The sequence below is a fragment of the Anarhichas minor genome, unplaced genomic scaffold, assembly GCF_050575085.1.
Source record: "Anarhichas minor isolate MPS153535 unplaced genomic scaffold, ASM5057508v1 ptg000058l, whole genome shotgun sequence".
NCBI lineage: Eukaryota > Metazoa > Chordata > Actinopteri > Perciformes > Anarhichadidae > Anarhichas > Anarhichas minor.
Genome location: NW_027466504.1, coordinates 180,545 through 203,721, shown reverse-complemented (window position 1 = coordinate 203,721; position 23,177 = coordinate 180,545). Strand labels below are relative to the sequence as shown.

The following is a 23,177-nucleotide window of genomic DNA, read 5'->3' as shown; positions in this document are numbered from 1 at the left end:
ACTTGGATTATATTTTTGCAGTCGTTAAACCCACATTTCCTTCAAGTGATCAGGACTTGGTTTTCAGGTTCTTCGTTCTCCGTGGAGACATGAGAGAAAACCCACGGTAACCGTGTGAGTCAGTGACGTACCAAGAATCCTTTTAGGGGGTGAAGCGTTCCTCTCACAAGGAATAGAAATGTGAAACACCAAATGTGGTGAGTAGACCCCGCTCTCTCTAGCAGTCACCGCTGAGAGCGCGTTGACCTCTGAATCCCACACATCAGTCACAGCAAGTCACTGTTTGGAGTTATCTTTATTAAGTAAACTCTACACAAAGTATTGCTTTTATTTTTTATTATTCTTTTCACTCTAAATTAGAACCTTTTGCAATCAGCACATATAGAACTTTTCAATCAAGCTACACTTTGAGGAATACAAAAATATCACAGTACATTTTCTACTAAGTCGCCTTCACCTGTGAGGACCAGAGCCAATCAGAGCGTCGGGATCAGACTCACAGCAGCTGCCTGGACAGAGATGGACCGTCAACACATCTTTAAGTAACAGCACCGGGTCTACGAGCTAACCACACACTCAAACACACCAGGTCTGGGGGACCGTTTGGACTCAGTGAAGCAGGGCTTTCCAGAACCGACCCACAGCCGAGTCTCACTTCAGGGGAGGACCGCAGTCTGCAGAGGGGACAGACTCCCAGAGACAAGGGAGCGCCACTAAGTGAATTTTGGGACAAATTCAAGCAGGTGCTAATCTTAGCTGCCCCGGATAAACTAGCGCATATTCAGTTTGGAAGTGTGAACTTTGAAGAGGATTTGAGAGTTCTGTATGGGACCGTCTTATCCGGTGTGTGACAGTCCCAGATGCTTCAGAGGACACGTACAGACAGACTACTTAGATCTCAACCATCTTTCCTCGCTAGTAAAACCAAAGTTACCAATTAGCACAAACCTCATCTTTGTGCAACTTGTTCAAGTTTGTTTGAGGCCAGAATGGTGTCATGGCTGCCCCGCCTCACCGACGGGGGACCAAACACCCAGTGGTGGTTGAAGCTGGGATTCATGTTTGGTTGAACCAGAATGAGGTGAAGAGGACACTGCACCCAGACAAGCTAAACAAAGATAAGAACAAAGTGTTTCATCAGCTATGTTTTGGTTTGAGAAGAAGGAGAACCTAAATAGACAGTTTGGCAACTGTATACCTGTGAAGAGCAACACACAGCGGCTCCCTGCACCTGTCAGTGGGAAGCATCTGGGTCTGTCTATGCATCTGAACTAGGCAGTGATTAGAAGGGCTGGGTATGGAATCACAATAGTTCTGGGTGTTTGCATTACTGAGAATCAAATGCTGCTGGCGCTGAACTCTTGGTTTCTTGTCACGTGAACATGTTCTGTGCTCCCTTGATGGAAATCCTTTTTTGACTGTATTGTATTGTAGCTGACATTCTGCACAGTTGTGTTGAGACAGTTTGCAGAAATGTTTTGGAGAAAAACTGATTTATAAAAAGAAACAGTGATGTGGCCTATAGGGGATCCAACAACCTCCCCCGAAACAATCAACATATTTGAATGGATACCCAGCCCTACTGACAAGTCAAAGGACTGCTGGACGACGAGTGAGGCCCTGCTGTGGTGAGGCCCTGCTGGCCCTGCTGACTGAGTGAGGCCCTGCTGGCCCTGCTGACTGAGTGAGGCCCTGCTGGCCCTGCTGACTGAGTGAGGCCCTGCTGGCCCTGCTGACTGAGTGAGGCCCTGCTGACTGAGTGAGGCCCTGCTGACTGAGTGAGGCCCTGCTGACTGAGTGAGGCCCTGCTGACTGAGTGACGCCCTGCTGGCCCTGCTGACTGAGTGAGGCCCTGCTGGCCCTGCTGACTGAGTGAGGCCCTGCTGACTGAGTGAGGCCCTGCTGGCCCTGCTGACTGAGTGAGGCCCTGCTGACTGAGTGACGCCCTGCTGGCCCTGCTGACTGAGTGAGGCCCTGCTGGCCCTGCTGTGGTGAGGCCCTGCTGGCCCTGCTGTGGTGAGGCCCTGCTGTGGTGAGGCCCTGCTGGCCCTGCCTCTGGTTTGGGTCTGGAGCTGTTCTCATGTCTCTCCTCAGGCAGGCTGAAATGTTAACATGGATCCCACACAATAACAACAGCACCTTTAACATTCTCCCTCTCTTCCCGCTCCTCTCGACATACATGTCATATTCTATACAAAGTATCAAAAGATTAAACAAAATACTAAAAAATCCTCACCCGTACTCACAATAGAATTTCGTATTGAACTTTTAAACTTTTCTCCCCCCCTTGCAAATCTTCCTTTTCCTCCCACACTGCAAAGATTCAGATCCACAGTGACACGCATTTGGTGAAGGAGGCCTACCACTCTGGACAGGAATGTTGCAGCATGAAAATGACCCAAACACGGCGGCTTCATTCGGAACAAAACCAAAAGAAAATACTTGAGGATGGAGGGTGAGGGTTCCCCGTCAATGTCTTCAGTTTAGGGGAATGGAAGAGACGAGTAAGATGAAGAAAGGAAGGAGTACACTTTAATTTCCACAGTTACACAAACATGAACCATGATAAAACAGGAAGGGAGGAGTCAGTGACCCCGGCTCCTCCTCTGAGCTCTGTGTGGACCAACACACATAACAAGTCTCTGTGGGTTGGGGGGGGGGTCACGGGAGCTGATTGTACTGCCTGTGTGCTGTGTTTGTTTAAGTCCACATAGTGAAGAGCGGGGTCCCCAACAGAACCAGACGGCGTGGATGTGGCCCGCTCGGTGCAGTGGCAGTAGCAATGCTGGAGGCTGGATGGGGCTCCTCGGCCGGGCCCAGCACACTCCCCCCGTGAGCGTGCTGCTCAGGGGGAGAAGGTAGCCATCTCCAGGGAGATGCGCTGCCACAGCTCCTTGGTCTGCTTGCCTCTCTTCAGGTTCTGCAGCACGTCGTTAAACTGCATCATACCCACGGGCGTCAGGCAGAAAGCGCTGCGAGCGCTGCGGATGATGTTGACAAAGTCGTCATAGTCGGCGGGCGTCAGGTGGATGAGCCGGTGGTGGATGTACTGCAGAGAGGGGGGGGGGGGGGGGAGAGCGGTGTGACTCTACAGGCAGCACTGCATGAGTCATAAAGGTGGATTATACAATCCAAACATGGTAACTCTCTCGTTCTAATGAGAGCTGTGTGTGAGTGGATGTAAAGAAACGTTTGATGAATAAACCAGCTGAGTAATATTCCATGTGTTTATGGTTTTATCTTCAATCCCTAATGTTTCTGTGTAAATGTATATATGCCAAGCTGAACACATTGGCCGTCCTCTTTGTTTACCTTCTTTTATTGTTCATGCCTCCGACTTCCACTGGTAACGATATTCACGTCACAACGCTATGAATTGTGGGTAATCCCTTCAAGCAGAGTCTGCAGAAATGCGTACTTATGGAAAGTGTTCATAAGAGTCCTCAAACGCTCGAGGATTTAAAAGTGGAGCACGCCTCAAAGTCTGAGTGTTGGGATCGGGCCCCTGGTTGGCTTACCTGATAATAACTGTTGGAGGACTTCTTAGTGGGATCACGGCTGCAGTGTTCCCCATTAATGACAGACTGTGAACTGAACATATTGTTACACTTGTCTACGGTTGGGCTGGCTGTGCCCTCTCTCCCTGAGGGGGCGGAGCCTGTCTGTGGCCATGAAACCACCTGACCCATGGAACACATTCATATCTAAACATCCAATGTGTTTATGATTGAACTATTTATGAGAGCACGGTGTAAAAATACTACGTTACAAGTACAAAAGTATATACAAAAGTACCAAAAGTAAAGGTATACTCATTATGCAGAATGGCCCATTACAGAGTAATCTATATATCTAGATAGATAGATATTAGTGCTGGGCAACGATTAAAATATTTAATCGCGATTTAAATATTTAGTGCACCTATATGCTGACATTCATGGTAAACGCATTTAAACGGCACAGATCGGGAGCGAGCGAAGGACTTTGAAAGTTAGCGGAAAGATTAACATGAGACAATACACTACTTTTGAATTCATTATTGAACTTTGCCATTCAATAATGGCAAAGTTAATCGTTAATAATGGCAAAGTTAATCGTTAATTCAATAATGGCAAAATATTTTAATCGAAGTTAATCGCGATTAAATATTTTAATCGCGATTAAAATATTTAATCGCATGGATTTTTTGCATTAATCGCATTGTTATGGCAAAGTTCAATAATGAATTCAAAAGTAGTGTATTGTCTCATGTTAATCTTTCCGCTAACTTTCAAAGTCCTTCGCTCGCTCCCGATCTGTGCCGTTTAAATGCGTTTACCATGAATGTCAGCATATAGGTGCACTAAAATTACTGACTATAGGATGTTTGCTGGCTTTTATCCCACTGTTCTTGTCATCCTCTTGTTGTTATGTATATGTATTGTCTCTTGTCTTTCAATTAAAAAAAAAATAATAATTATAATAAATATATATATATATATATATATATATATATATATATATATATATATATATATATATATATATATATATATATATATATATATCTCATTGTAATCATTGTATTATAATTATTGATGCATTAATGTTGCAGATGGTAAAGGTGGAGCAGATTCTAAATGTAATATAATTTATAATTAGGCTATAAACTACTTAATAATACGTCATAGTTTATGAGTTGATTCATATTTCAGAATCAGAATCTGTAAAGTAACTAACTAGTAACTAATACTGTTAAATAAATGTGGCTGTCCACTGGCTCTGGTTAGGCTGTCCACTCGCTTTAAAGAACAGCGTCTGGGTCTGGACTCGGCCCCCGGCCCACCTACTAGTGACCCTGGTCTTAAAGTCTTAACCAACAACGTTCAGGGAGCTGATGATGGAGCTAATGAGTGAGCCATCCTCCTTCCTTCTCAAAGCCCCCCCCCACCCCGAGGCCACTTTCCTTCAATGAGAAATTTGATTTTGGTTATATATTTTGCTAGCTCTCTTTCTGCATTTGACAGTTTAAGACTACCTTGAATATCATAGTTTGCTCTTCATTTGTAAAACATGTCTACTTGTCCTTCTCCCCCTTTAAGAGAGCAGCTCCGGGCTGCAGCCTACCTGCAGGTAGGCCTGTTGGCAGCGCTGGACGAGCTGGTGGAAAGCAGGTGTTCTGAGGTGGGCGTGGATGTGGGCGGGGTTCAGCCTCTGCAGAGCCTCCATTATGATCTCCTGCAGGACGAACGGACTCAGGACACCCTTTGCTGCTCCGACACAGAACTGATACACGTAGTTGACTCCTGGCAGACGGGCAGAGGGAAGAAGGAGAGAGAAGAGGATTGGATATGTAGATGGGTGTTACGTATGGTTCTGTGTCCTGCTGTGAATGTTTGTATGTGTGTATTCTGTGTCTTTTGACTTCTAGGTGCAGCTCCCTGACGAGTGATTGAGGGCACCTGGATGAGGATGTGGTTTACCTATATAAGCACCTCCTTGCTCCGCCCTCGCTCTCTCTCATCTGCCTGGCACCAGACCCTGGTCTGCAGTGGGATTTGCGCACTACAGTTTACTTGTGTCCTGTAAATAAACTGGCAGCTGTGGTTATTTCTAACCTAACTTGGTGTTGTGTCCCTCCTATATGTTGCGACTCCCGAGCCGGTCGTAACATAATGGGGGCTCGTCCGAAGCTCAGTTAGGCTTAGGTAATGTTTTACTCCTAGACTTAGTTAGTAGGTTCAGGCTGATGTCACCACTTAAGGTAGAGTTTTTAGTTTCTCTTTTTGAGCTTGCCTGGTTAAGAAAGCCTGCGGGTGTTGGAGAGACCAGCACCACTTTATTGTTTTTGGTGCGGTAACCCTGGGGTGGCCCCTGGAGTGCCTGGGAAAGCCGACGAAGACTAGTTGAGGTTTAGCCAGATAGAACTACAGTTTCTTAGGTAGAGAGGAAACCAGGTAAGTTCAAGAATAGGTCAGTTTGAAATGTTCATTCCTCAGGATAGTATGTGGTGGCATTTGCTGGCCTTTGTTCTTCACACATGCTGTACGCTGTGTGAGTAGTAAGAGTGGAGAAATATTGTTGTGCACACTAGTGTTGGTTAAATGCTAGGCTGTAGTTTTGTTCTTCTTTGAACCCTGATTCGTCTGGCTGGCTTAGTAAGCCAGTGCTCATGCTTTTCTATTATCTGTGTGAGCTTCGTGTTCAGGTAGTCGCATGCTTCTTGCAGGGACTACATTTTGTGGAACCTACTCTCTTCTCAGTGGAGGTAGAAAAGTAGTGTTTAGAATTTCAGTGTATCGTAGGGGTAAGAGTACTGTTAACACTATTTCTATACTGTGTGGCCTGAAATAGTTCAGTAGCTGCTCTTGTATAGACAGCCTAGTGATTGGTGCATTTCAATAACTCTCTGATTTTGTGTAGGTAAGCCGTGCTGTTTGGTAGCACTATTTCTGTGTGGTAGTGTTACTTTGTGTTAGTGGTTTGGCTTACTTAGGGGGAGCCCATTTTCAGGTGCGCTACCTTGTAGAGATTTGTTTCACATAAAGTTGTTTTTGTGATCTCACAATGAAGTCTGATGTTCAAGAGATCAGTGAAGGTCCTACAATAGAGCAGCTGGCTCAATGTACCAAAGCCCAGCTCATGTCTGTTGCAGAGCAGTACCATCTTGAAATTGCTCAAACGTCCCTTAAGAAAGGTCAGCTTAGAGCTAAGGTAGTCACTGCACTCATTGAACAGGGAGTATTGCCCCGTGAATCTAGTCAGCCTGATGAGGAGCAGGGCTTACATGTGTCTGCAGGTTTAACTGTTGGGAAGACGGAACAAGTAATCTTGAAGTCTCAAGATGCTCAATCTGTACGTTTGCGAGAATTGGAATTGCAATTCAGAATAAAAGAGCTAGAGATGGAGGCTAAGGAAAGAGAAGAGGTGAGGAGGTTTGAGATGGAGAGGTTGAGACAAGTACATGAGGAGAAAATGAAGGAGCTGGAGTTGAGGTCAAGAGCTGAAACTGAGCAGGCTAATTCTTATACATCTAGTCCTCGTTTTGATGTAGCTAGGAACATAGCCTTAGTTCCTCATTTTGGTGAGAAGGAGGTAGAAAAGTACTTTTCCCACTTTGAGCGTGTTGCTACCACCTTAGCATGGCCTAAAGAATTCAGGACACTACTGTTGCAGTGTGTACTGACAGGTAGAGCTCAGGAGGCTTATTCATCTTTAACTCTGACCCAGAGCTCAGATTATGACATCGTTAAGGCAGCCATCTTGCGTGCCTATGAGTTGGTCCCTGAGGCCTACAGACAGAGGTTTAGAGGGTATCGTAAAGTGGAGAAGCAGACATTTGTGGAGTTTGCTCGAGAAAAGGAAATCCTTTTCACTAGGTGGTTCACATCACAAAAGGTTGTGACCAAGGAGAAACTTCAGCAGTTGATTATTCTGGAAGAATTTAGAAATTGTGTCCCTGAAGTGGTGGCCACCTATCTGAGTGAGCAAAGAGTGACTAAAGTGGAGGAGGCTGCTGTGCTTGCCGATGAGTATGTCTTGGCTCATAAAACAGTCTTTAGTGGCAAAACTGGCGAGACTAAGAGCTTAGCCTCTCCTCACACCTTTTGTTTAAGACCTGGATGCAATGACTCTCCTTCAGTTCTCATTAGGACTTGCTTTTATTGCAAAAAGCCTGGTCCTTTCATAGCAAACTGTCATGCTCTCAATAAAAAGTCAGAAGGTACTAAGCCTGTAGGGCTAATAGTTTCAGTACCACAGCAGTTGCCCTGTGTAGTTGGTCCTTGTCAGACCAATAAAAAAACACACTCAGCATGACTCCTTTGCACCATTCCTTATGGAGGGTTCAATAGCAATTTCTGATTCTGAGAAGCTCATCCCAATTCGCATCCTTACGGATACAGGAGCCTCAGTCCTTGTTTTTGGCAGGAGTTTTGCCTCTCTCTGAGAAGACCTCCACTGGTGGCAGTGCTTCAGTCCAAGGATGTGGGATGAGGTGGCTTAAAGCCCCATTGCATGTTGTGTATTTGCAATCCGGGTTGGTTACAGGCCCTGTCGTGGTGGCGATTCGTCCCCAGCTTCCTTTAGGGGGAGTAGACCTGATTTTGGGTAATGATTTGGCCGGAGGGAAGGTGTTTCCTGCTCCCATTGTAGTGGATAGACCAACAGGCTGCGTAGTTGACAATTACCAGAGTGCTGATCTGTCATCTCGGTTGCCTAAAGTCCTTCCTGCTTGCATTGTAACTCGTGCCCAGTCAAGAAAGTATGAAGATGTAGTGAATTTATCTGAAGTGGCTCCACCTGTTGACAGTCTAGAGGCTGATCCTGATCCTTCCGAGTTGCCTCTAGATAAGCTGTCCACTAATGCTGTTGGAAATGACTCTACTGAAGTTAAATTGACCTGTCCTGTCACTGTGCCTGCTGGGCCTGACACACAGTTGAAGGTTGGCAAGGAACAGCTGATAGCAGCCCAGAAGGCTGACCCTCCTTTGGCCAAGTGTATGGCAGCAGTGTTGCCTAAGGATGAGAGTGGTACTACTCATGCCACTTTTACTGGGAGGTCGGTATCCTCGTGCGTGAGAGGGTTTCTTCTGTTAAAACAGCAGCGGTTTTGGATGACACCCTTATGGCTGTCATCTTAAGGAAGGGAGTGTTACGTATGGTTCTGTGTCCTGCTGTGAATGTTTGTGCTTGGGTGTGTGTGTGTATTCTGTGTCTTTTGACTTCTAGGTGCAGCTCCCTAACGAGTGATTGAGGGCACCTGGATGAGGATGTGGTTTACCTATATAAGCACCTCCTTGCTCCGCCCTCGCTCTCTCTCATCTGCCTGGCACCAGACCCTGGTCTGCAGTGGGATTTGCACACTAGTTTACTTGTGTCCTGTAAATAAACTGGCAACTGTGGTTGTTTTTAACCTAACTTGGTGTTGAGTCCCTCCAATATGTTGCGACTCCCGAGCCGGTCGTAACAGGGGGGAAACGAGGAAGTGGCCGATTAGGAAGAGGAGGCCGTTTCTAAAGTCTATTTTGTGTCTGTCAATTCAAATTTGTACTGCATATAGGGCAATATTCTAAAGGCTCACGTACATAGACTCAGTGTGTGCCAATGCACTCTTTCAGCTTGTAAACCATGACGATGTGCGTAGGAGTGCCCACGCAGTTTGACAACAACAGTACGGTGGAGTTCAACTGCTTAAAGAGATTAACCACCATAGATGGAGAATGCAACCTAGAAAGTGACTTTCCAGACCCGTGTGCCGTAAGTGAGTGTGTAGAATACATTAGCTAGTATCTCGATGAAAACATGGATTTGGTGGAGAAAGCTGGCATGTAATGTTCCACCAGAGAGACATTATGAGCTCCAGGTTACTGTGATCCAACTCTGTTATCTGTGTACTGAACGTCACACACCATGACAGAGATTCACAGATTTGACTATATTACCTTTTAAATGAGTGGTAGTCAACACGTTCAATAGCTCGCAGCCATAGACGCCGCCGGTGTTTCCGTTTAACCCACATACTGTATATAAGTGGACGTAGTCAGGGTGACCTCCCTCATTGGTTTGAGGACTCATGTTATGAAGCCTTGAGTTCGGCCATTTCCCCGGCACCATCTTGGATTACAGCAGTCGCCATGTTGTTTCTTTCGCAACCGATGAACAGATGTTACCATATTTGGACCGGGGAGGAGTGACTAGAGACTTGTCAATCACAGTAAGCCTCACCCTAAAGCATCCCCTGCTTTATGGTCTGTGTGACTCTAAATGGACCATAATGTACTAAATGAACATCATGCTGTATTGAAGAAGACTTGAAACTGGAGGTTGAGACCATAAACTCATGTTTACAATGTTTACTGAGGTAATAAATCAAGAGAGAAGTAGAGTCATTTTCTCATAGACTTCTATACAACCAGAGGAGTCGCCCCCTGATGGACACTAGAGAGAATGCAGCTTTACGACACTTGAAACATTGGCTTCACTCGGCAGAACCGAGGTTGCTTCCTGGTTTAACCAGTGACTGTTAACTGATGACTCTCTGCCGAATGCATCGTGGTTGCGGCTGTTGAAAACACCACCAGATCATGTCGGTAAAAGCCTTCTATCAGTTAGAATAAACACTCAACCATGTTTATTTTCTACCAGCCATCTATATGTAACACAGACTGGTTAAACTGAAACACCTGCTGCTCTGTTGGGACTCTGGAGTCTGTTGATAGAATATTGATTCTAAAATCAGAACACGCAACAATCAGAGGCTTTGATGCTGGAAACAGTTTTAAGTCAACGACTAAAGTCTGCCAACTTGTCTGGATGGTCTGTTGCACACCTGCGCGCACATGTTTTTGATGACGTCGGATGTCAAAGAGTCTATATTGCTTATTTACTCGTGGTTGTGTAGAGACTCCTGGTCACCCGTCTGTTTGAGATCACTGAAACTGGTACTGAAATGTATGAAAAGGGCCATCGTTCCTTCACTGTCAATCCAATATATGTGAACGCCATCAAACATGTCTAAATGTTACCCGGTCTACCTCTCATCCAGTGGGTTGAGGTACAGAGGCTGTGTGTGTGTTGGCTACCTCTGCTATGAATAGCTGCTGTCTCTTTTGGTCTTCGCCTCTAAAATGTTACTTTCTGCTATTATAAAGAGTGTGTCCAGTCCCCAGAGAGTGGTTCCTTTTGTTCACGGTGCGTTAGTGTGATACTGTTTGTCATTGGTGTGTGCTTCCAGCCATACTCAAGTATGTACCAGATGCCTTAATAATCCTTAAACCAGTTAACTAACCACTCATCTCCTGCATTAGCCACTCAAACCATCCCTCCAGCTATAGTCCAGTCGTGTATGTGCGGCTCACCTAGCCTCGCAGCCAGTCCAAGCAGCCATTTGACGTCCTCAGTGTAAGGCGGGCTCCTGGAGAAGTTGTTCGGGTGGTCATTGTGAGCCCTCCTGCCCAGCATCTCCAATGCCAGCATTCCTTCACACAAAGAAGAGAGTTGCTCAGTGGACCTTTGCACAATATCCACATTGGTTAACGTAAAACAGAATCCTGGGACACAAACTCCTCACCAACTCTGTAAGCAGAATGCAGGTAGTGCAGGCCCTGTTGGCTGATTGGCTGGCTGTGCTGCTCGTCCTCTGCTGGGAAAGGAGAGCTGAGCAACGAGACGGGCTGGGAGGACAGGGCCGTCCCCTGTATGGCCTGGATGGTGGGGCCCGCGTGGATGCTGCCTACTGTAAAACACCAAAGGCAAGTTTAGCATAGAGCAACACACATGAGCCCATCCCGTGGTGCTGCAGCTTACCAGACGACATGTAATAGAACGTTGATAGCTGCTGGATTTGAACACAGTGTGTGTAGTCCTGACCTGCTACGGTGGTGCTGAGGGGCAGGCCTGTCTCAGGGTGGTAGGGGTGGACGGCGATCTGAGTCATGGACGGTACGGGGACACCGGGGAAGGTCACGGCCGTGGCTGCCATCGGAGGCTGGGGGACAGTGGCCACTGAGAACGGGTACTGGGCCCCGATGAAGGCTGGGTGCATTCCCTGAGACACACACACACACACACACACACACACACACACACACACACACACACACACACACACACACACACACACACACACACACACACACACACACACACACACACACACACACACACACACACACACACACACACACACACACACACACACACACACACACACACACACACACACACACACACACACCTTGAGTTACCTGCTCATACCACTACCATCTAACCATAAAGCAAATCGTCTCTGTTCTTCGAGAACTGTTCATTTGATCTACTTCAGAGAGTAGAATATATCTGTTAGCACTGTTGGAACTTCAGCTGAACTAATCACAGTTTAAACCTCTTCAATCAATATGTACAGTTCAATAATGAAACAAATTAGACCTCCAGTCTACTTTGTTGAAAAATGACTACATGATGTCTTGTTTACCAAAATAGCCGATTAATGCTCTGTTGATTGGCCAATTGATTCATTGACTAATCATTTCTACCTCAGCTAAGCATTCAACTTTTTTGCATATTTCTACGGTTTCCAGAGAGCTTTTGTTACGCACAGATCGACAATGTGTAAAGGAGCAGGAGGATGGAAATGTACTAGAGCTGAAACAAGCAGAATAGACACTTTTTTTAAAAATCAGTTAGTCATTAAAGTCTTTAAGCATTTTGAAGAGCAACCAATCAACCAATCAGAAGAATCAGCAGATGTATCATGAGTAGCAGCCTGGAATGTCGGTGATGTACTCCGACTCACTGCCTGCAGCTTTTAGTGAAGAGCATCCAAACTGTACTTTAAGACGTTTGTATAGAGAACGGTTCTGACCTGTGGGTATGCAGCCCCAGCTACAGGGAAGATGGTGGGTCGTTGGACATGCTGCAGAGGGTGTCCCAGGTACTGGGGGGTGCAGACGGTGGGGAGATGGGCCTGAATGGTGGTGTAGGGGTGGAGGCCCTGGCTGTGGGGGTGCACCATGGCCTGCCCCGGCATGGCGTGGGACTGATAGATGGTGGATCCCACGGAGATGACGGGCACGACGGCCGCCGCGGTGACCGAGGCCGTGACCGTCGCCACTCCCGCAGACTCCATGTTGGCGTCGAGGACAACGCAGCTGGACTCCAGGGGCCTCCTGCCCGAGCCCCCGTTGGCCCCACAGCGCCCAGAGGTCTCCCGCTGCTGGCCTGAGCCCCCGCCCACTGACTGCTCATACAGCCAGTACCACTGGTGAGCCACCTCAAACAGAACCTCGGGGTACACACCTCCACCCTTGGCTGCTTCCTCTACTGCCATGCAGGCCTTCTCCAGCATCACGTTGTCCTGCAGGGACACGGGGACAGACAGCTTCTTTATCAGCATGTTTGAGCTAAAGAAGAGCACTTTAACATCAAAGGTGTCTATGGCAACAGTATCCAGCTGCTCTCTGGATTAAAGCTGAGAGTGTGGACTGGTAGCTGGGGAGGTGCCAGTTCACCACTGCTGCTAATACAAGGATGGGTTTCATTTCAATACACATGTACATTTCAAAATTAGAATAAGATTCAAGTTCATGTCGCGGTGCCAGGACTCATATCAAATTGAGATTTGACCCTCCGACACACTCCGTAACATGGTCCCATGTTGTCTGTTGTCTGTCCTACAGTCAGCTGGAACTCTAGTTTATTCTGTTACCACTATTTGAACTGAGGTTGTTTTTCATCAAAATGTGATACAACCCAATTTAGTTTCAAAAGCCAGAATATAAAACATGCATTTCAGGTTGATTTTTTATATGATTGATCTACAAGAAACTGGAAGAGAATTTTTTTTTAAATCGTTACGTTTACTGATTTAACACTCTGTACAACCTACAGACTACCTGGAACCTAAGCTGAAATTTGCTGTGCATCTTTTTGCATTTGACCCTTTTCCTTCCAAATTTAGAATGACCAGTTCCCAGGGTTGACTGACTGAGTGAGTGTTCAGCTCCGTGTTTGTCCACAGTTAATCTCTCATTCTGCTGCAGCCTCCAGTTATGGCTGCGTTCTCAATGAACACACATGGTTGCGGTGACTCACCCTGCCTGCTGACTCCTCACTCACTTCAACCACTACTCTGAGACCAGAGACAGAGTGGAGTGGAAACAGTTTGCACACTGTTACTGTTGTGATTGGCTAAACGCTAACAGCTAACGGAACTACTGTTTTGTCACAATTGTATGACGTATATTATACGTAGACTTCCAGCCCCCATTGCTTGTAGAACATTACATCGCCGCTTGTTTTTGAGTTTGAATGAAGTGTGATGACGCGTTACAGCACTCGCTGTATTCAGTCAATACAGCAGTGGTGGTTGCAGACACACGTGGAGGTCACACCTCTCTGGTTGTGAGCTGTAACCACACTCCCACAGTACCTGCTCTTTGCACTGCACCAGGGCTCTCTGGATTTCATTAGGATTGAGGGCATGAGCGTGAGGCAGGCAGCTCAGGGCCAGCTCTGCTGCCGCCCGAACCATGTTGGGGTCCCTGGCCCGCGATGCTCGGTCAGCGAGGGACGCCACCTCTGGAGGGGTGAGGTGACCGTCCCAACACTCCACCAAAATGTTGAGGGCGGCACTGCCGATCTCCATTGCCTGGCCTGAGAGAAGGAGAGAGGATTGAGTGTGTGAGCAGGAGGGAAAGAAAGAAATGTTTCGGTCTAACTTCTTTCTCTCATAACACACTCGCCCCTCACCAGTGATCCAGGATACATGGGAGGAGTAGGTCCTGGACAGCCAGTTGGGTGAGACAAAATTGTGGAGGCCCAGAGCATACAGGCCAATCTCAAAGGCACACAGGTGCAGGTTCCTGTGGGGTCCCTGGTGTCCCCCGCTGGCCGAGGGCTGGGTAAAAATGGAGGTGGAGGAGTTTCCTCCGGCTTTGATCAGCACCGTCTTGGCCAGCTCAAAGTAAAAATGGGCTGCTGCCTCCGATGGCTGGTTGGGCACGTGGGGGGCATGGCACTCTGGACGTCGCCCTTTGTACCTGGACACAGGGAAACACAGCACATTTCTGTGACATTTCATCCCTCTTCAGAAAAAAAAGACACAAAAAACCTGCTCAACAAAGCAGACTAATGTTTCCAGGCAGGTCTGGTCCTACTCCAGCTCAGCTTTACCACTCATCTACTTTTTGACTGTAGCATTTCCTGAGACCTCATGCTTGTATACTTTATGCTCTAGTATTGTATGCATGTAGTATAACAACATTCTGAACATGTTGTCTTGGCTGTTTACACCTGAAAGCATTCGCCCTGTCGCTCAGGTCAGGCTTGGAGCAATGAGCATCACTTTTACTGAGGTGCATTTAGAGCTGTATGATGAGGGCTTATAGTGACGCAGCATAGGACCGCCATGGCTGGGACGTGCCGGATATACTACTTGGACACCACAAGCGCTGTGACTGGTCAGCTCAGGCTGCTTAAGTTTTCTCAAGTGTCTAAGGCCGGAAGGAAGACTGTTGAGAGTGAAGACGACGTTAAAGGAAGATGAAGAAAGGCTCAGTTATATTTTCAGTAATACATCGCCATCAACACACCAACGCTTCACATCACCAAGTCAATGAAAGAATGTAAACACAGTTACTGCGGAGAATAGGATTTCAAACAGGAAAGTCTGGTCATAGAACCATTGAAAATCAAGAGTGGCCCGGCTTCAATTCCCAGGCTAGACAGGCCTTCTGTGTGGAATCTGCATGTTCTCCCCATGTCGGCGTGGGTTCTCCGGCTCCCCCCCCCCCCACAGTCCAAAGACATGCAGCTTTGGTTAACGGACTCTAAAATGCCTGTAGGTGTGGATGTGAGTGTGAATGGTTGTCCGTCTTTATCGGTCAGCCCTGTGATAATCTGAAAACCTGTCCAGGGTGAACCCTGCCTCCAGTTTTTTTTTTTTTTTGACCAGATGAGGAGGAAGCCTTTGTTTACCTGCTGGTGTCGGTGCTCTTGGCCCTGGCCCCGCCCCCTGCCCTGCGAGAGCCGCTGGAGGAGGAGGAGCCCAGTGAATCAGACGAGGAGCTGCTGATGCTGTCACTGTCCTGGCCCCGCCCCCAAGACGTTGCCGCCCAGCCGCCCCGGAGCGGCCGGCGGCTGAGAGTGGGGGAGCTGTCCGAGGTGGTCTCCGGAGCACTGCTGTCGATACTCGCCATTCCTGTGCAAACATCACATTCACATCACTCTCACTGCATGTGTGTGGTTTCATTCTTTATGGGAAATCACCACACATATGAGCCAGGCTACAAATCTGCACAGCATAGTCTGATCATGTGGATATAAGTGAAGGTGATTCTGTGACATTATTGAGTGTACCGGTGTGTTTCTTCTTCTGCCGGACAGGAGAGCCCCAGCAGCGCTGATTGTAGCCACAGCGCGCCCCCAGCGCCAGCCGACTGGGCACTGTGGCCTCCAGCTTAAATGGAGCCGTTTCATTCTGCTGGTCACTCGATGAAGGAGGCCCATCTGACACTGCAAGGAAAGACAATGTACATGGGTCTATCTCTGTCAAAGAGTTTCCATAGCGTGATCACCTAATGGAGTGGTTCTCAAACTGTGGGGCGCGGTGGTATTACAGGTGGGGCGCAGGGGGAAATGCAGAATTTATTATTATTTTTTTTTAAATTAATTAATAAATACATGGCGAAATGCCTGTACTTTCGTGTAAATGTTTACGTTACGCCGTTAACAGGTTACGCTTGCGCATGCGCGACGGCCATGATCCTTGGCGACTCACATGTGTGGCTTAGTGTTCAAAATGAAGAGACGAGACGAACAGCAAGCAGCCAAGAAGAAAATATGATGACGCCTATCTTGCTCTGGGTTTCACAGTGAACGCGGTAGGAGATGAGGAGAGACCAGTCTGTGTTTTATGTCTGAAAACTCTAGCTGCGGATAGTATGAAACCCAACAAATTAAAAAGACACTTGGAGACATTACAGCCCACTCACGTCAATAAGCCACTGGAGTTCTTTCAGAGGAAACTTGATGAATACCGCAAGCAAAATGCAGTGTAAAACTCTTTATAGCCAAATATTTGAACTTGTTTTGTTTAGTTTTTCACAGGTTGCACTTTATTGTTATCTTGAAAAACAGGTTAATTGCAGCCAATTGCAATAAGCTATTTTTTGCACAGATATAACTTTATTTGCATTGTTCTAACAAAGTGATTGCACATTTTATTAGTTTTTGTCTGATGGAGCAATCTGGTTTACTTAAAAGTGATTGCAAGTTTCTTTATTCTATTATTTGAAAAAGCACAGACGGAGGAGTCACACAATGTTGATATTTCAATAAAAATTCAACATAGACCATTTTGTTACAATTTTGTTGGGGCGGTGGGGCATGAACATTTTTCTTCCTCCAAAGTGGGGCGCGACAGAAAAAGTTTGAGAACCACTGACCTAATGTATGGCAGCACAGGATATCTAGGTCAATTCTACTTTTGATTTTATGATTTAAAGAGTATTTTAAAGCACTATATGTGATTTCAATGTGAACTTTGTCACATGCCGAGGTGGGCTGGATAGCGTTGAGTTTGGATCTCAGTGAGTTGTGAACAGCATGTGAACACAATCTAGACTACTAAGTGTCAATGTGGACGCACACATGTGTGGACACAGTTGAGTTCTGATGTGTCCCATTAAAAAGACAAGTGTGACCACGGCCATAGTTCTACTACTCCCCAATAACCCTGTCTAACCCATGAAGCTGCTGTGGATGATCTGCAGTACTATAAGAGGAGGGTCTCACCATGCTCCCTGGTCTCAGCAGTGCTCTCTCCTGCTGTACTGTTGTTCTGCACTGTGTTCAGATCAGCCTGATGAGCCGCCTCTTCACCAGCCACTGCTACGGCAGAGGAAGAGCTGGAAGAAGAGGCCACCACTGCTGCCGCGGACGAAGATGAGGGCGCGTGTTTGGAGACCCCCCCGCTGGCCCCGCTGTGGCTGGCGGCAGTGTGTTTGGATGGGCTGCGCTGGCTGCCAGCTGCCGGCTTGCTGGAGTAGAAGGAGCTTAGAGTCTGGGGCTTGTGGGTCTGACTCTCCCTGTCCAACAATTTATCCAGTATCTGAGGACGGGAGGAGGAGAGAGATGCAGGAGAAGGGACAGAGAGAGAGGGGGGAGGGGGAGAAAGAAACAGCAGGAGAGACTTCACTTCAACATATCTGCTTACTATGCACTTTACCCTGTATTTGTATTTATGGACTGTCTTGAACTCCCACAGCTGGCTTTAAGTCGTATGTTGTATGAATAAGAGAAAAGCTGGTGAGCAGCCTGCAGACTGTCTGTGCTGAAGTTCTTTATAGATGCATATAGAAGCGTTCAGGGGGAGTGCTGGACTATCCGTGTGTAGTATTTGCCCACATACCAAAAGTCACCAAAAACATAATAAATCAAGTCCTAAAAACAGTAAAGCATGCACAGTTTCCAAGACAGAGCTGTTCTCTGATCCTCTGCTACAGCTTCAACAAACATAATCAACCAATCAGACTGCTCTGCCCGGCTTACTGGAAGAATCACATAGTTCTCAGACCCACCATGTTCTCATGTTCATGCGGTTAGAATGATCATAGTAGTGATGGCTAGTACCTTCTTGAGCTTGCTCTGGTCGTCCTTATAGGTGATCATGAGAGCCAGAGCCAGGTCACCTTTCACCCGTCTAGTTCCTTCACACAGCAGAGGATGCTCCGCCTCACTTACGGTAGTCTTCATACCTTCAGACACACAGCAAGAGGAGAGATTACAGCAGGGGCGTGGGGGGGGACAGTATAGACAACGACAGGAGACATGACAGAAGTGAACATTGAGGAGCAAAAAGACGGACAAAAATGAAGGAACGGGAAGAATGAATTTACCAAGAGCAGCGACAGCGGCCTCGAAGCCCAGCTCCTCATCACCGGGCATGTCGTTGTTACGGTTGCGGCTTGGTGGACGGGAACCCGTTGGGGACACAACTGCACAAACAATATGGAGAAAAGGGAAAGTGATGTTAATTCTTGAAGTTCCCATTGAAAATGACTTGATTTTGGATGAAAAACAACCGTGTAAGTTCTCACTCGGTTGCCACTTGCTCAAAATCAGGCAGTCAATATACTCCATAGAAAAGTGAATCAGGTGGCTAACACACAAGGGTGTATACACATGCATGTCTACATATGCATGTATACATCCTTTTACCGCAACATCACCGCTTTGATTCTGGCAGGGGATCTTACATACATGTCTTTGCAACCTGAGCATGACATGGCTGTATCTGGCAATGGTAGAGTGTACGTTTCATGTGGGTGCAAAAGCGCACATGAACATCGACGGAGAGCGAGCTGTACCCAGCATGCCGTTCGGCAGTGCAACAGTCACTAAGGGTACCCTCTCAATACACTACACAGCGTGTACATAACGTGTCTTCACCGTAAAACCTACTTAACCAAGTAAGCAGAGTTCCAATGATGAAACACTTGGTGCTCACCTGGGGTGCACAGGACATCAAAGATGAAGCTGGCCAACATGAGAGGCAGCACAGGTCTGTAGTCACAGAAGTTTCCGTCTCGGAGCTGCTCGCCTCTCTCTCTGATGGCCGACATCTCCACCAGGCCCAGAGGAATCTTCTTCAACAGAGACACCACCTCCGACTCCTGGTAGGCCAGCTTCACCTGGTCAACCAAAACACACACGCAGTCAGTATGCGTGGTACATATCCACCACATACACGGAGTTCATCCAGGAATAAGGAAGCTATCCCAAAAAGACGACTCTGTGCGACTTACGCAAAACTATCAAGTCACAATCGAAGCAGAGTGTCTTTAGTGGCGAACCTGCTTGTTATGGATACAATAACACCACATTTCTTCATTAGTGGATAGGGAATAATAAATAAATGTGATGTTGGGCAGGCAACGGGTGAATTAAGTCAAAGACCACAATAAATACCCAAAGTACTTTGATAATCTATTAATTGTATCTGTTTCTTATAAATAAAGTAGTGAAAAAGCATTCTCCAGTTCCAGCCGAACAAAGGGGAGCATTTCTTTCGTTTCTCTGTTTTGCATCGTTGTAAACTGAATATTTTGGACTAAACAAGGCATTTTAGGACGTCACTTTGGTCTCTGAGTAGTTGCAAAGGGCATTTTGCAAATTCATTGGCAGAATGAAAAAATTATTGTTCGTTCTATCCCTCCATGAAATGACAATACATTAGTCAACAGGGCTCATTTAGGCCCTGGTGAGAGTTTCGGCTTTAGTAATAGTGTTCAATGAAAAGGAAGCGTTTTGCAAACTGCTCACAGTTTTAACGGAGCGCTCTGAACGCCGCCAGCTGAAACGGAAAAGCGCCCCGCGTCATTAGAGTTTTTTCTCACTGCGGTGACGTTTGCTGGATACCTGAAGCTACAGGACTTTACAGACAGTAGTGAGCGGGATGTGGACAGAAAACAGCAGGTTACTAAAGATTTCAGGTAAGCTATTATATTCATTTAAACTGAACTATTGAACATTAGGTTAGGGTTTGTGTTAAGATATCCTTCCCACTCATTTGGTGGTTGCCTAGCAACAACAACCACAAAAAACTTCAACACACACTCCGTGTGTTCAGGGCCTGAGGGCCATAATGTCATGGCGTCATATGGTTGCATCGGGGGGGGGGGGGGGGGGGGGGGGGGGAACCCTCTCAACAAATGCCAGTAGCTCGCAGATCCAAATACTATGATAATTGATTATTGCTACACAATGCATGCCGATGACTTTCTTTTATATCATATAATTAAAAATAAATGTAACTCTGCAACCATTCAATGCAATTAACCTTTCGTGTTTTTGGAGTGTGTGTGCATGCAGAGTGTGTGTGTGTATTTATGTGAGCGTGGCAGACCTCCAGAGCTTTGGTAGATGCCGGTGGTCTCTGGAGCTCCAGGGAGAACATGCCGGTGCTGAAGGCCAGGTTGTGGAGCTCCAGTCGTTCACAGAGAACAGTGAGGAGGAAGGCAGCCTTGGACAGCGTGTTAGTGGCTACCTGCGTCTGACGGCTGGTGGACACCTTGCTCTTCTTACCCTGCCCAGCAACCAGTGGAGCAATAATCATGTCAGGACATGTAACACAAAGTAGATTTACACTTTGAATTTCTTCTTTTTTGTGAATAGTTAATATTAATATTTGTAGCTCATTTACAAATTGGCACAGCAAGAATTGCATTATAAAAACAATAATCTGGTGGCTTTCCATCATTAAGAGAGGCTCAATATCCCACTTCACAATTCAAGATGCTGACTGGTGAGTTTGGAAGCTTGAGACTGTACAACAGAAACGGAGAAGAAGATTGAACAGACATACGAGGATGTGTTGCAGGGGTGCTCTACCTTAGTCTGTGGCTGCTCCACTTTCAGGTCTGGAGGATTGGCTAACAGGTCTCTGGCCAGCTCCACGGCCAGCCGGCACGCCTCATTACTGTAGCCATGAGCATGGAGGGCCTCGGCACACGCAAACAGCACCTGCGCACACACACAAAACAGTATTCAGGTCAGTAAGAAACAGCTGCGGTTTTTGGCATGTGCTGCTCACTCTGGTCTTTGTAGTTTTGGCAGACAGGTGGACAGTAACAGGATGAGTGGTGGATGTTACAGAGCTCAAAACTAACTTTTAAAGTAGTTTCCAGGCATGAAATTAAGCATCAGCTTTTGATTGCCTTTAGTTCCACCTGTATTTCTAAGAGTGTACAGACACTGTAGGTCTGTACCAACAGTCATACGCATATAAGTAACACAGTGTTACAGAAAGACTAACAAGATTACATTTCTTTAACTGCTAAACATAGCTGTATAATGTGTGTTAAAATATCATTTTATATTCAATGACTTGAATACAAATCTTTCAAATGCAAGGTTTATGGACGGTTTGCATTTGAATCTTTCCATTCCCGTAAAGCTGTGACTCTGGACAACTCTTGGTATTCTTTCCTTACATCCATGTGTGCCTCCTGCTCCAGCGGTTTCATCCCTGCGAAGATGTCTGGCTCCTCCTCCTGGTGGTTGTCAGTCAGCTGTCTGTCTGCTCCCTCCTCTGAGGCAGCACTCGGGTAGTATGCTTGATAGTCGTCCTCAGCCACAGCTTCTCCTCCTGCAGCGCCACTTGCTGCCTCTGCTCCTTGGTTGGCTAGCCCAGCTGCAGCAGCTGCTCCAGTCCCTGCTACTGCTCCACCAGACGCCACCTCTCTGCGGGCCCGCGGTGGCTTGGCAGACGGTTGAGTGGTGACTGATCTTACCGTAGTGGTTGAGGTGGAAGGCTGGTTACTGCCGGCCGAGTCTACATCTTCATCTTTGTTCTGGACAGGCGTCACCTCCAGCTCTGCTTCCTTCTCTGCAGCGCTGGGCATGTCCATAACAACCACCACTGCGTGTGCTGGAGCAGGCTCTGCGGCAGGAAGTGCAGCTGAGGCATGGCTCACGCGCTTTGCCTCAAACATTTTGCCCCCCCCGCTGCTGTTGTTGTACTTGCGCGAGTCTCGGAGCAGCGGGCTGGGGGAGGGCAGCATCTCTGGTGGCGGAGGGAGAAACTCAAAAGTGTTGCTGGCCTCAGCCCCCAGAGCCAGACTGCAGCCGTCGTCCAGGCTGAGCTCAGCCAGATCCGGCTCCAGGGAGCTGTCTTCACTGCTGGTTCTCCGCTTGGCACCAGCATGCTTACCACCTCCTATGCCTCCACTTCCTCCTGGACCTCCTACAGATGCCCCCTTCCCGCCTCCCTGTGTCAGTTTCAGCTTCCCTCCAGAGGAGGAGCCCGGCCCTTTGTACACGCACTTCCCTCCTCCGTCTTCCAGGGACAGAGCGACGGCCCCTCCCAGACGGACCAGCATCCCCCCCCCTCCGCTCACTGACAGACCTTTTCTCTTGGTCAGTATGGTCTCCTTAGGTCGCACTGCCACCTCCTGTTGGGACGGGTGACCTCTTCCTTTAAAATCTCCCCCAGCTCCACCTTCACCTCTTCCCCCTCCCCCTGGTTCAGGAGGTTCTCCGCCCACTCCTGCAGCAGCTTTGACTCCTCTCTGGTGCTGCACTGCCCTGGACCAGCAGAAAGTGGCACTCTTCTTATCAGCACAGCAGTAGGTGATGCCGTCCAGTGGGTAGGCCACCTCCCAGTTGAAATAGCAGGACTCCACAGCGGGCTTGAAGCCCTGGAACAGTTTATCCAGGGACTTGCGATGTTGTCCCCGCTTCACTATCTCTATAACTTTCAGGTGCCACTGCTTCAGCTGGCCTGCTAGTTCCAGACGCCTGGAAGAGAGCATACACAGTCTTTACTTCATATTTACTCCCATTTTAAAAAGGACAGTTCACCCTATGATCACAAATACACATTTTATATATAAATAGTTTTGGTGAGAGTTGCCAGGTGTTGGAGATATTGGCCGTAGAGATGTCCGTCTTCTCTCCAATATAATGGGACTAGATTGCACATCTCTACAGCCGATACCTCCAGCACTCGGCAACTCACACCAAAAACAATCTAGAATGATACATAGCACTACAGGTAAGAGGAAACATATGTATGTGGGATTTTAGGGTGAGCTGTCCCTTTAAATATGGTGTTTAATGCAATCATTAAGTGATAAATGTGACTGATATTGCACAACATTCCCAATCATGACCAAACTCTTTGACAGTTCAAGAGG

At 47.3% G+C, this 23,177-nt stretch overlaps 1 protein-coding gene across 7 annotated transcripts in view; it reads right to left on the bottom strand.

Annotated features, from left to right (window-relative positions):
• Window positions 1–2,515: 2,515 nt before the first annotated feature.
• Window positions 2,516–23,177, bottom strand: part of zswim8 (zinc finger, SWIM-type containing 8) — a 44,099-nt gene continuing 23,437 nt past the window's right edge. For 2 of the 7 annotated variants that reach the window (XM_076077193.1, XM_076077198.1), the window contains 17 exons: window positions 21,474–22,779; window positions 20,872–21,003; window positions 20,387–20,566; window positions 18,990–19,172; window positions 18,378–18,486; window positions 18,112–18,236; window positions 17,275–17,590; window positions 15,838–15,993; window positions 15,457–15,679; window positions 14,230–14,519; window positions 13,910–14,133; window positions 12,344–12,835; window positions 11,287–11,527; window positions 11,051–11,215; window positions 10,839–10,958; window positions 5,107–5,285; window positions 2,516–3,049 (listed from right to left, as the gene is read on the bottom strand). In XM_076077193.1, coding sequence (XP_075933308.1) covers window positions 2,846–3,049; window positions 5,107–5,285; window positions 10,839–10,958; window positions 11,051–11,215; window positions 11,287–11,527; window positions 12,344–12,835; window positions 13,910–14,133; window positions 14,230–14,519; window positions 15,457–15,679; window positions 15,838–15,993; window positions 17,275–17,590; window positions 18,112–18,236; window positions 18,378–18,486; window positions 18,990–19,172; window positions 20,387–20,566; window positions 20,872–21,003; window positions 21,474–22,779 — 4,645 coding nt within the window. In that variant the 3' untranslated portion in view covers window positions 2,516–2,845. The other 5 variants (XM_076077194.1, XM_076077199.1, XM_076077195.1 and 2 more) reach the window with 5 other exon arrangements.